Raw genomic sequence first — 13780 nt, forward strand, 5'->3', positions numbered from 1 at the left:
AGCATCATCTGACCTCTTGATCAAGGAGGCCATGATGACCCCACCAGATGGACTTGAACCAGTGTCCAGTCTATAAAGAGGAGGGTCAACACGGAGGAATCATTTCCTCCATGCTTCCAAGAGAAGCCAACAATGGTCGAGCAAGACTTTCCTTTTAGATGTCTTCTTGTTGCTGCCTCAGACTGATTAAGTACATTTCGAAAGTCCAATGTCATAAGGAAAAATACGTGCTATTAAAGATTCGAAATAGGTTGATATTGGCATTCAGATTAGAGAGAATGTGAGATGCAAGGTGCTGCAAAGGCCTTCTGTCTCCATGTAGCAATCCGACCAGTCTGCTGTAATACTTGTCATTCCAACAACTGGTGTTGCTCCCTTGATAGAACCTATCAGTTCTTTCAAAAAGCCATGTCAAATGTAAATATATAAGGGGGGGTATGTAGGTTCTTTCTCTCCATTATCAATTACTTGCTAATTGACAACAGCTCTCCTAGAGAGACAGGAAAGGTATTAGACACTGAACCAAAGTGCTATAGGACCAAAGCAAAAGGCAAGATGGTGATAGAAAACAAAACCTTCTGAAGGTATAAGTGTTAGTCAGGTAGAATGGGATAAGAGCAGCAGAAAAAGAAATGAGAAGAAAAATGTTTAAAGGAAATACAAATATGTATGAGCATTCCCTGAGTGCTAGAGACTGTCATTGATGTTACTGTCTTCATCCTCACAAGCCTGAGTTCAGTATTATTAGTATCTTCACCATTTGGCAGATGAAAAAAAAATACCTAAATTAGCACAGATAACAAGAACAGAGACCATGATGAGAACTCAAATAATCTGGCTCTTATCCTGTACAGTTTCCCAACTTCAATTTAGATATGCAACTCACTCTCAGTACAGTATTGAAAGAACTATTTGCAATTACCTCAGCTAATGGCAAGCAAAATAGGTGAGGTGCTATTATTCTTAGAAGTTTCTTGAGAAGCATTTCCAAGAATTATGATCTGCTGTTAGTGGTTTGCCTTTAAATCTCAGAACTCAGGAGGCAGGGGTGGGCAGATTGAGGCCAGCCTTGTCTACATACCAAGGTCCAAGTGAGCTGGGGCTATAGGAAGACGCTGTCTCAATCAATCAAACAAACAAAAAAACTTTCATTCTGAAGAACAGACAATGAAGAGGTTTCCCTCTGATTGCCCTCAATTGACAGATACCATAAGGCTTTGCACAGGCATCAATAGTTTTCTACCTATGGTCAGGATTGGTTGGGCATATAAATTGACATTTTCCAAACAAATAAGTACTCTCCCTTGTGTCTTTTCTGCTTACTCTCATATAACATGGAAACCTATTCTGAATGGTACGTGTAAATGGAGGTGACTTGTGGTAGGAAATATCCTGAAGAATTTATCATTCTAAGATTTATTCTGCTTGTCATTGGAATGGATTACATGAATATTGAGGCAAAGATCCACCTTCCACCTCCATGTCAATGAGTGAGCCAGACAGTATTTACTATGTATAACAACTAGGTAGAAGAAAAGCAGCATGATGAGTCCACGCTGTCCAGGAAAACAAGAAAAATAGAACATTTATCAGTTCAGCATAGGTATATATAGAGATAGATACCTATATCATATATATATATATATATATCACAGAAAGTCATTTTCTTGATATATATGTGATAGGTATCTATCTATATATGATTATATATATATATGTCTGAAACCTATAGGGCAGGCTGGCAGGTTGAAAATTCTCACAAAGAATTTGATGCAGAAGTCTTGAGGCAAATTTTCTCCTTCCTCAGAGAAACTTTAGTGTTGTCCTTAAGTCCTTCAAATGACTGACTAGAATCCACCCCCATTATCAAAGATATCTCCTTTACTTAAAGTCAGCCAGTTGTGGAAATTAACCATATCAGCCAAATATCTCCCTACAAATATCTAGATATGTATTTGGTTGAACAATCGAGTTATACAGCTTTATTAAGTTGAGACTTAATACAAACCACTATAAGATGCCTAGGGGAAGTTTCAAGAGGAATCAAAATTCAGTATCTCTTCATGGAAATAAGAAAAAACTGGTCTATAATTAATCTGAGCTGTGAGAAATGGAAATATACATATATATGAATTTTAGTAGGAGAACATATCTGACTTGAGGACAAAGTCAGTGTGTTGATTCCCAGCTATATTCTTGATGCTTAAGTCTTTATCTTATATATTCATTAATAGTAGTAGCTGAGAGATAGCTTGTATTGGACTCCCATTACTAGTGATAAAACTGAAGTTCATTTTAAAAATTAACCCAGAGGAGCTGGAGAGATGACTCGGGGGTTAAGAGCACTGGCTTCTCTTGTATAGGACCCAGGTTCGATTCTCAACACCAATATGGTGGCTAAAAACCATCTATAACTCCAGTTCCAGGATATCTGATAACTCTCTTCTGACCTCTCCAGGCACTGCGTGGTACAGGTGCACTTACATACAAGTGAGCAGTACATTCATACACATAAAATAAAAATAGTAAATAAAATAGATTTTAAAAATTAGTGCATGCACAAAGTTAATATGGTAGAGCTAAGACTCAGACTCAGATGTTTGAAATCAAGCTCGTTCTTCCCACAAAAGATGACTGCTCCATCTGCATAATCTTTTACAAAGCAAGGAACAATCCCTACATATGTTCTTATTTAGACACTATTTAGTTTTTGTTTTGGTGTTTGCTGTTATTATTGTTTCTTTCCTTTTTCAGTAAATAAGCACTCAGTTTTAAAGAGTCATGACTCAACATCTGGGCAAAGCAAATGCACTTGCCCAAGGACTTACAGTTCAATCTATATAGAAGGTGTTCTAGAGGATAGAATTCTTGACAAACAGTGTTGGCTTTTCCCCATGACACTTGCCTTAAATTACTCATACATTTTCATGAATATAACCTGTCTGTCCTGTAACATAAGCTGTTTCATTTTTACTTTGGGATTGAAGCCTATGTGATTTACTATTACTAACACAGTTCTTGAAATCCTCTTTTTGGAACTGCCTTAATAGTACAGCTACTTCACTAAAAGACAACAATAAAAATACAGTATTATACATTCTTTGTTACTGTGCACTTATTTTCATCTGGAAGATTTCTGCAACAGGAAATAATTGGCACTACTGGAAAATATAATAAATATTACATAAAATGGGTGGTCAGATGTTCACTATTATGCCAGGTTCCTTATCCAGCTTTTTATTGTTGAACAAGTGTTTTACTAAAAGATCTTTTCCAGTGTGAGGAAATGCTTATGTCACGCTCCTGATGATTTGCCTTGCTTTGGATTTTAAGGAACATAATATTGCCCTTTGTCCACTTTTTAAGATAGAATGATAATAATTTATCACTTTACTACTTTTGTATCATATTTCATTCCTTGAATGTTTTCAAATACATTATCTGAAAGACACAATTATACTTTTAAAAGAAGCAAGGTAGGCCCATAAGTGCTGAATGAACTGAAATCTGAGACTTTTCTGCTTTAATACAATAGTCTTGTCAGGACCACTTCCATAGATGAACAGAGATGACTTACAGGAGCGACAGTCTCGCTTTGTCCAAGATAGAGAAGATTTGGAGGTGTAGATGAGTGGCATTGAGTTATGGGTTCCATTTCGATAGGAACTGGAAAGTGTTGTTAGATGTCGGAGGTTCATGCACGGTTTTGTTCAACCAAATTTCCCTGGACAGTTTTCCTTTCCTGGTATATTTCTTCAAAAGTTATCTCACAGACACTGTCTGATTTCTGACACTGCTTATGACCCCAAACAAAACATTTATCCTTTTGCCTTTTCCTTTTCTTACATTACCTTATAAAATTTTTGATGATGAATAATATATGATATTTAAAATCCTATTAAATATTAAATGCTCATCTTTCTGTTATCTTTAGCACAAGAGTGAGCAGTAATGTCAGATTTGGCTTTTTAAAAATGCATGCAATAGTTTTCCTTAAGACAATAATAAAATTGATATTTGAATTCTGGGTAAATATTAACTATTGGTACAGATTATATAACAAAAGTCAACCAGATATTGTCTGGCTTGAGACTGAGCAGTTCTTATGAATGCTGTCAGAATGACTATAAGTTTTTATAGGCAACTTTGTTGCTGTCTTGAAAGCATGGTTTCCTTGTGGTCATCCACCACCTCTGGAGCTCTCATAATCTTTCCATTCCCTCTTTTGTAATGATCCCTGAGTCTCTGGGGGAGAGGTACAATATGGATGTTCCATTTGGGCTGAGCACTCTGCAGTCCCTTATTCTCTGCATATTGACCAGTTGTGGGTCTCTGCTGCAAGAAAAAGCTTCTCAGGCAAGAGTTGACAGATGCACTCATTTATGGGTATAGCAATAAGTCATTACGAGTCATGTTAATACTATGCCATTTAGTGGAATACTAGCTGAGGAGCTATTGGCACTTAATAGCTGCTAGGAGAACAGTCCATTTTCCTTAAGGGTGTGACACTTAGGTCGATCACAATTCAGTACAGATTCCACACCCAAGAGTATTTAGCCAACACATATTGGATTCAATGTCGAAGAAGAGAATAAGATTTTTGTGTGTAGGGAGGTGGGGGTGGATCTCGGAGGAGTTGTGGGGAGGGGGATCATGATCAAAATACCGTGTATGAAGTTGTCAAAGAATTAATAAAAATACTTTTTTAAAAAATGACTACTGGATGGGAAAAAAAGTCATTCATAAAATGACTATCGAGTGAAAATTCATAAAATAAAAAATAAAAGTGGATGTAATTGAGTCCCAAAGGTAGGAAAGAGCACTAGAATTAACTTATTTTTATTTTTAAATTTAAATTTTATTTGGGCTGCTCATGTAATTGACGATGTCCTTCTTCCTCTTCCTCCTCCTCGGCCACGTTCTCATCTTCATCATCCTCTTTTTTTTCTTCCTTTTTTTTCTTATTTTTAGCTTTGATCTTGTAGCCATTGGTGGTATCTCTGTCATCTTAATCTTTGACCGATCACCTTTCCTGTCAGAAAAGAGGACACTCTGGTTGCCCTGGAATCAGTTTATTGTGGTGGAGAAAGTAATCATGCAGAGAATTATAGCAGAACCACCATCCTGTGAAATTTCCAACTTCATCAGCCCAAACCCAATTGTGCTTCCTTCACCACTCACATCATTTGGAGGATCCTGTCCAGAAAGGGGAACTATTGTTCCTGAGCTGCAGGTGGGTTTATTGCCTTCAAATGTACATAGTCATAGTACCTTAGGGCGATTGACAGTGTATTATGGCTAATTCTTTTCATATAGTTTTTGTTGTCCTTATAATGTATGTGCCCAAGCTTCTTCATTTTTTAAAAGGAAGGCTTTGAATGATGTCTCTCTAGCACACATTTACAAGGAGACTGACCAGGGCATAAGGGCACTATCTGTGGCCATGGCATAGTAAGATAAACTGTCTAAAGAAATGTTCAACTTTTACCTAATGAACACTGTGCTTTAAAGAATACAGCATGGTTGCTTAATAGTGATAATAACAATCAATTGGACTGGTTTTTGTTCTGAGATTAAAGATATTTTAAAATCTACGTTTCTTCCATTGTACATCTTGTATCAATTGTCGCTGCTCACAGAAGTCATGGAAGCTCCTCTTGTTTAGATGTATTTAGTAAAGGTAGCTTGCAAGCCTGGGGGCTTTTTTAAGGCTTTGCTTCTAAGAGTTTAGCTTTATAATTAGGACCTTAATATTTTAGCATTCCTGAGAATTATTCTTTATTGAACATTCAATATTAAGCCATTCAGATGGCCACAGTACAATTCACACACCACACTATAGAAACATTTTAATGATAGTTAGATGTGGATGCCACATAACTGGACTCATAAGTCCTCTGGACCCAAAAATCAAGTAGTATATGCACAACACTGTTAAATAGACACACCAATATTGAATAAATTTTACTTTCATTGCAACAGTCCCAAAGTTCTCAGCATCATCCACTTAGGAACAGCACACACAAAACTAATTTTCTCTGGGCAAAGTAGCCCAAAGAATTGGCTATCGTGGTCAATTCCATTGCTTTTCATTAGGAAGGAAGGAAAGAAAAGAGAGTAATGAATGTATCTGATTAATACACTGATTTCTTCACAGATGTTATTAGAATGTATTGGGACAAGTTTTCCTTACATAAATAAAATGGTGACTCGATAAATATGCCAGCATTTACTACTCTCAGAATCTGAAAAAAATAACTCTGATAAAAACAACTCTAATAACAAAGCACATACTGTGGAGGAAGAAATAATGGGCAACTAGTATCCAAGAGGGGCTGGAAAGACAGCTCAATGATTAAGAGCCCTTGCTGATCTTCCAAAGAAGCCTAATTCAGTTCCCAGCACCCATGGCAGGTGGCTCACAACCACCCGTAACTCCACCTCCAGGAGATCTAGCACCGTCTTCTAGCTTCTGTGGGCACCCACACACATGTGACACACACACACACAAAGACACACACGTGCATACATACAAATAGAAATAACACAAATCTTTTATTAAAAAGAATGTACAAGAGAGATTAGGTCCTTGGAAATAGTAAAAATACCCCATACCCGGAAAAGCACATGATGCAGTGTGTTTCCCATCAGTTCTCCTGACCACTCTGTTCACAATTTTGGGGAAGTGAAAAGAGAAAAAGCTATGAGGTAAAATTTAAAAGGACACAAATATATTTATGCTATCCATGTCACTTTAAATACATTGAGCAGACTGACCTCTTCAGTTATCGTATTTTGAAAAATGAAAACCATAAAATACAAGTTTCTGCTTTAGTTACTTTTTTACATTTAGTTCCATCTGTAGTAATAAACAAGTGGTAGCAATTAATTAAAGGAGCCAAATGGCATTTTCACTCTGAAACTAATGTTTGATATAAAATTTACAGAGGAATTAGTGGGAATTATCTGCTTCTCAGTCATAGGTGCCAAGTTGGAGAAACTTATTCCCAGCCATTTGTACATCCAGTCGCAGAGAAAAATATAAGAAATTTTTGATTAAAAAATTTGACCTCCAGATTATTCCAAAGCTCCACTGTAAACAAACTTGATGACTTCAGTAAAGATTAATTCCAAGAATAGCAAAATCTTTATCATTAAATATCACTTGACCAGTCTCCTTCTGGAATGTTTCTCCTTAGTGAGTCTGGCCTAAATAAGGATTCCAGCAATGGACTTGAAATATATGCAGTAACGCCAAGCAAGATTTTGTGTATGTGGTTATAAGAAAGAAGACCCCTTAACAGAACCCATAGCACTGAATTGCTTGACATTCAGCAATGTACTCTTCTCCAAGTCTTGCTAAATCATTTGTGGAACAGTGTTGGGAGAATACAATTGTTCTGAGTGGCCATTCCTGGCAGAGGAATATAAGAACACTTTGTAGGATTTACTGTATGTCTTGTTCTCATGCAGATTTGATAGAAAACTCAAAATCTCTGGCCCCACAGTCTCACAAAAATCTAAGAACACATGGTTTGACACCAGTAGATCCCATAACCCCATTAGGCATCTTTCGTCTGTTTCTCAAACAACAAAGCATGTGATAGCCTTCTGTACTCTTATACCTGTTAATGCTGGAGAACCATTTTTTTTGTTGTTATTTTTCTATTTTTGTATTTTAGGTTGTACAGGAGGAAATCCCTATTCCTTCCAGCTTTGTGAGGCTGAGTTACCTGAGCAGCCGAACACCTGGGTATAAAACTTTGCTACGGATCCTTCTGACACATTCAACTATTCCAGTGGGAATGATTAAAGTACATCTCGCAGTATCTGTGGAAGGGCGACTCACACAGAAGTGGTTTCCTGCTGCAATTAATCTTGTGTACACATTTGCTTGGAACAAGACTGACATCTATGGACAGAAGGTTTGGGGCTTGGCAGAAGCTTTGGGTATGTTGAAGTGTTTCTATGTAAATAGCAATATTATGCTCACAAAAAATGAATGCATATCAATATGTCATTGGAATAATTATTGATTTTCTTCTATTTAGAGGATCTAAGGCTTTTTTAAATTTTGAACACTTCCTTCGGACCTGTTTAGAATTCCTCTTTGATATAGTTTTGCTTCAGATTTTTTTAGCTCTCCTTTCATAATAACAGCATACCAGAGTATCTAACTTGTAGCTGTCTTCAGAGCTCAATATTGCCTTCCAACTGTGACCTTTGGTATGGCGTTCTTTAGGCCACATTTTTGGATTTGATATTTAAACTGTCATTTCCACTTAGAAACTACAAAATTCTAACTTATAGGCATCTCTACTTACTATCTTTCATGTCTAAGATGGTTAGACTGTGTTAACTTATTACTTCATCAAGTTAAATTTGAAAAATCATTCTGCTTTCCTATTCCTTTGGCTTTTCTGTAATCTTAATACTCTAAAACCTAGACTCTTAGTAGGGACCATAAGAGATCCCATGGGCCTATGGCTCTCACATATCTAATTCTCTCTAACAGATGATACTTTGAAAAAACTGAGACTAAGACGTATTTCCCAAGGTTTTTATTTTGCCAAATAAGAATATTATAAATTTTAAAACCCTTCTAAAATCTAGTATATCCTATCACTATCACAATTTTATAAAGGAAGGACACCTTAACACCAAAGAACTAAAAAGCTCTGTTTTAAGAAATGATAATAAGTGATTAGAGGCTTTGCATGCTTAAAGTCCTAGCTTTTGGGAGAGATAAGTGGATGAGGAGTTCAATATCATCCTTGGCTACATAAGCAAGTTTTTAGGCCAGGCTAGGGTACATGAGGACCTGTCTTTAAAAAGCAAAAGAAGCAATCTTAAAACATGATTGCCTCAAAATAAAAATATAAAAATACGCAAAGAAAAAAGCAACAGCAACAAAACGTAATGGCAAACCGTTTGTGACAGTCAGAGAGACTAGCAGACACCAACGTTTGTATTTCCTTCACTTTGTAGAAAAGCAGCACAAAATTCCCCAAACTAAGGTTGTAAGTCTGTGGACTTGCAGTTAGAAGCCATTGATCTTTGTGCCTTCAGGCCATGTCTCATGGAAATGACCTTGGGACAAATTAGAAGCCTGTTCCCTAGAAGAAGTGTTTTCTTTGGAAGTATTTATTATGATAGAAGTCCCATGTAGCTAAGCAGTATTTCTTTGACTATAGTGAGTCAAATTCTTCTTCTTTTCCAGATGAAAATATAAGGTAAAGGAAAGAGCTGGCTTTAGTTTCGGTTTGGTTTTTTCTGCCTAGTCATGATCATATATTGGACTATTGATATTATTTGCGTTAGACATAATTAGAATGCAAGGAATGTAAACAGGTTTGGATTGCCTCAGTTCCTTCTATAGAAAGAGTCCACTATGAGTCCTACTTATGAAATAGCTCATCCCTTCTGCCTTCCTGCCTTCCCTTTCTCTCAGCTCTTCACTGACTAACATCAGCTGACTTTATCCTGTATTCAGATTCCTCTTCGGGAGAATGTAGCATTGTGTTAGCCAACCAACATGCAGCATAGAGGAACCCTGTAAGTCAGAACTGTGCCTGAAACCAACTACCACCAACGTTGCTGATTGCTCAGTCTCTAGTTAGTGCAGTTCTTATGAGAAAACTCGGGAACCAGATTCCCACCCTAGGTTCAAATCATCCTTTCTAGGGGCTGGAGAGATGGCTCAGAGGTTAAGAGCACTGGCTACTCTTTTAAGGACCCAGGTTCAGTTCCTAGAATCTACACGGTGTCTGACAACCACCCGACACCACCCTCTTCTGGCCTCGGCTGGCATTGCACAACACAGGTGCAAAACACTCAAACGCAGAAAATAAAAATATATATGTTTTAAAATAATCCCTTTTTTTTTTTACTTATTTGGTGTGTAACATTGGATACATTTTTAAATCTCTAAGTGCCACAGTTTCTCCAGCTATATAATGAGTAGTATGAAAGTAATATTACTCACAGACTCATTATGATGGCAATTAAATGAGGTGAGAATGGTAAGGTGTCTGGCACATTGTAAGTGTTTGATAAATGTTGACTGCTAGTATTGTTTCATCATTGCTGCTGTGGCCAAGGTATTGGGATTACACGTTTGTGTTGCAAGGCTCTTTATGTGGGTTCTGAGGATTGAACCAAGGTCCTCATGCTTGCACAGTAAGCACTTCACTAACTGAAAGACTTCCCCAGCCCCAGGGTGCACTATTTTATTCACCTTATTTTATACATGAGTTACATCACTTCTTTTTAAATGTTTTCATTGCTACTGATTCTAAATTCTTACTCCTTGTTCTAGTTAATCATCCTCAATGAAGTAGCCACTAATATATCTATTTAAAATTAAGAAAACATGAGCCACATATATAAGCAAATATTTTATTTTATGGACTCTAGCGGGAAACTACCATTCCTATACTGTTTGCTATGGATATAATTATGAATGTAAAATAACATCATTTAAATGCTGAAATATTTGTTGTTGGTTCGTTTGTAAGGCTAGTATCAATAACAAAAGCAAAAGACAGTTAATCCACTGACGAATGTCCAAAGTGTAAGAAAAACATAGTGTTTCTCTTACACACTTAAAGGACATATGATTTTAAAGTGGAGGAAGAAAGCTAGCAAACTTCCCAAGGAAAAAGCCAAGATAATTACACAAATACCACCTAAGCTGGAATGTGGATTGTTTGCCTTGTAGGAAGTGTCTCTGTTAAACATGATTTAAGGGATCAATGGATAAAGAGATTTTATTTATTGCATATGCTTTATCTCCATCTCTATAGAGAATAAAATAATTTTCTAATAATGGTAATACATCGGAATAGCATGGTAGACTGAAGATGGAGAATATAACACTCTGAAGAAGGATTATAAACACATTAAGAAAAGAAGTTCAAGTGAAAAATGAAAGATTGCGATTAAACGTGTTCATTGTGATGATAATTTAATATCTATAATTGACTCTGAATAAACAAACATTTACTAGTGCATCTGGCAATATTGTTATTTGGTATTATCGCCACCACAAGCTCCTTGATAGTGCAAGAATCATTCAGGTGGGGAGATCAGAGTTATAAGATTTAACTGTGTAGTAATGACACACAGGGAGACACAGTTTACTGGCTTTGAGATGGTGAGTGGGAGCCACCAAACAAGGAATGTGAGTGGCCACTAGAAGCTGGAAAAGGCAAGTGTGGGATTTGCCCTTAGATCTCTGGAAAGAACTCAGCCCTACTGACACCTTGGATTCTGTTCATTGAGACCCATTTGAAATGTATGACAGCATCAACTGTAAGATGACAAATTTGTCTTGTTTGAAGCCGCTCAGTGTGTGGTACATTGTACAGTAGCAATAGGAAATTCATGTAAGCCTTAACCATCAATCATAATGTTTCGGCTACAGCAAGGATTTTGATTAAGACTACGGCCAGTGAGGACTTTGTCTCTTGTTCCTTCTCACACCAATAAACTATCTATCTCTGACCCACCTATTTCAGGGTGATGGAAACAAGAGGAGCCTAAAGTTAAAAAAGCTAAATTTGAAGTGTTGAAGAATAACTTAGTTGAAATGTGTACTTAATTTGAAATGTGGGATTCTTGCTTCCCAAGTAGCTCAGCTGTGCAGAGTTGGTGTTGGTCTCTAAGGTCTAGAGTATCACAAAAGATGAATAAGGTCTTGAAGGAAAGCCAAAATAGAAAAAGGAGAGTTTAAGATGCTAGACTATCCCATCATTTTCCGTAATGAAATAGACTTTGCAACTGGGTAATACAAAAGTGAATAAATTACCAAGAGAAGTCATGTGAAGTCCAAAAGAGGTATCAGTGGCCACTGATAAGATTGATTAATCCAAGTGCAATACTGATCAAGTGGAAGAAGAGTAAAACCACCCTAAGGTTCACTACAAAAGTCACAATCCAGCTTAAAGATTTTGTTGTCTGATTCATAGACAAACTCCCCTACTAAAAACTCCATGTGAGCATTTGAAATAATTTTGCTCTAGTGCTTTAGTCCCTGGCTCTAAATAAAGTATAATGTCTAGAAATCATTGTATTTTATTTAGTTTCTTTCCAACTTCACTGCTTGCAAAACAATGTAAAAAATCATTATTGTTAAGTTCATAGTGCTGTTAAAATTCTAGAGATGGCTTATTTAATTTGACAAACTGGCTTGTTCAGGGCCTCTGATCTGCATCCATTATGTGAATTTTGTCAAAATAATTCCCTATGTCTGCCTGTGTCTGCATATATTATCAATGTGTAGTAATGCATTCTGCCTGGTCTTCATTTTAATTAAATTAAATTGCAGCGGTTTAGAGTTCTGGAAGTTCAGGAAATCAGCCATCCGCCTTTAGTAGCACTGCTATAAACAATTCTATTTTTCTTCAAGGTTATTGGCAACAATGATTGCATAATTATTTAGTACAGTAGTTTGGCAAGAAAGAGTGGTGTTTCAGGGAGAACTAGCCTTCCTAAAGGTTCACAACGCATAAGAGTCTGTCTAAATTGTGTTAGAGAGAAACAGGGGAACATTAATAGTAATAGGTGCTAAGCTATGGCTGCTTTGTGCACACAAAACATTCCTGAGAACGATGCTTTAGTGTTCATAAATTTCCCTTCAGTAAAACCTAAGCAGGCTGGGCAGCCACAAAAACAGCACCCACTGAATATTTGGATAATAAATGGGTAGTGCTTTACAATTTCCAAGGTACTTTCACATACATTATTTCATTTTTATCCATATAGCATTCCTGCCTGGTAGGCATAGCACAATTAACATGATCTTTGATCTACAGAGGGGGAAACTGGGGTTCAGAAAGCACCTAAAGGACTCCCAGTTAAGTATGTCTTTTACTACTGCCTCTCTACACCAGCATGAACAGCCCACCTTGCCAAGTACCTAATTCAATGCCCCAGTGACTTTCTGTCAAGAAAGCTAGCAGAGATAATAAGTTTTCATCATTTCTCTCCACTCTTGAATTCATAATTGTCAGCTGAGAGCATAGCTGTGTTATCCATTCAACTTTATAGGCGCAAGACCTGGGGTATAAGTTTTTTCAAGAAGCAATTAAATGCTTGCAACCTAAAAACACAAAGTATGAAAATAAAACCAGAAAAGTCATCATCAATAAATGTTACAGAAGTGTCTGCAAAACATAGGTTTCAGTAAGATTGAAGTTCTTTACCTATTTTTGATGCACTGGAGAAAAGTTGACTTTACCTACCCTGACCTCCTTGAAATCTCACAAAAATACCAAGTATCAAAGTGTTAACATGCTGCTCTTCCTGCCTAAAATGTTCTTCCCTATCCACACAGAGGTCAGCTTGCAATTTTTCTACTTTATGATGGCACCGTGGCCTAAAAGCAATATACATTCAATATAAACCATAGTTTAAATTTTTATCTTTTCCCAGGCTAGTGATATGCACTACCATATTCTCTATCATTGCTGGGCAGCAGCAACGAGCTGTAGCTCCCAGTCAATTACAAAATAAATAACTGGTATTATACAGTGGTCTCTCTTGCTAAGCTTTGATGTTCAGAAGGTTAAGTAAATTAAATGCATTTTTGACTCCACATATTTTCAGTTTATCAACAATAACCCCATTGTTAGTCAAAGAGCTTCTGCACAGTAGCTTCCCCCTCGCCAAACTATTGTTTCACTTTCCTTGGTTTCGGTTACCCAGTCAATGGAAGCCTGCAAACATTAAATGGAACATTCTAGAAATAAATAGCTCATACGTTTTAAACTGCATGCCA

General features: G+C 36.8%; 1 protein-coding gene across 1 annotated transcript in view; it reads left to right on the forward strand.

Annotated features, from left to right (window-relative positions):
• Tenm1 (teneurin transmembrane protein 1) overlaps window positions 1-13780 on the forward strand; it is an 873778-nt gene that overhangs the window by 735285 nt on the left and 124713 nt on the right. The window contains exons 19-20 of the mRNA XM_008833909.1: window positions 4972-5233; window positions 7683-7950. Of these exons, the coding sequence (XP_008832131.1) occupies window positions 4972-5233; window positions 7683-7950 (530 nt within the window). The remainder of the gene's footprint in view (window positions 1-4971; window positions 5234-7682; window positions 7951-13780) is intronic.

This window comes from Nannospalax galili, unplaced genomic scaffold (assembly GCF_000622305.1).
Source record: "Nannospalax galili isolate Female #2095 unplaced genomic scaffold, S.galili_v1.0 scaffold75, whole genome shotgun sequence".
In the NCBI taxonomy this organism is placed as follows: Eukaryota; Metazoa; Chordata; class Mammalia; order Rodentia; family Spalacidae; genus Nannospalax; species Nannospalax galili.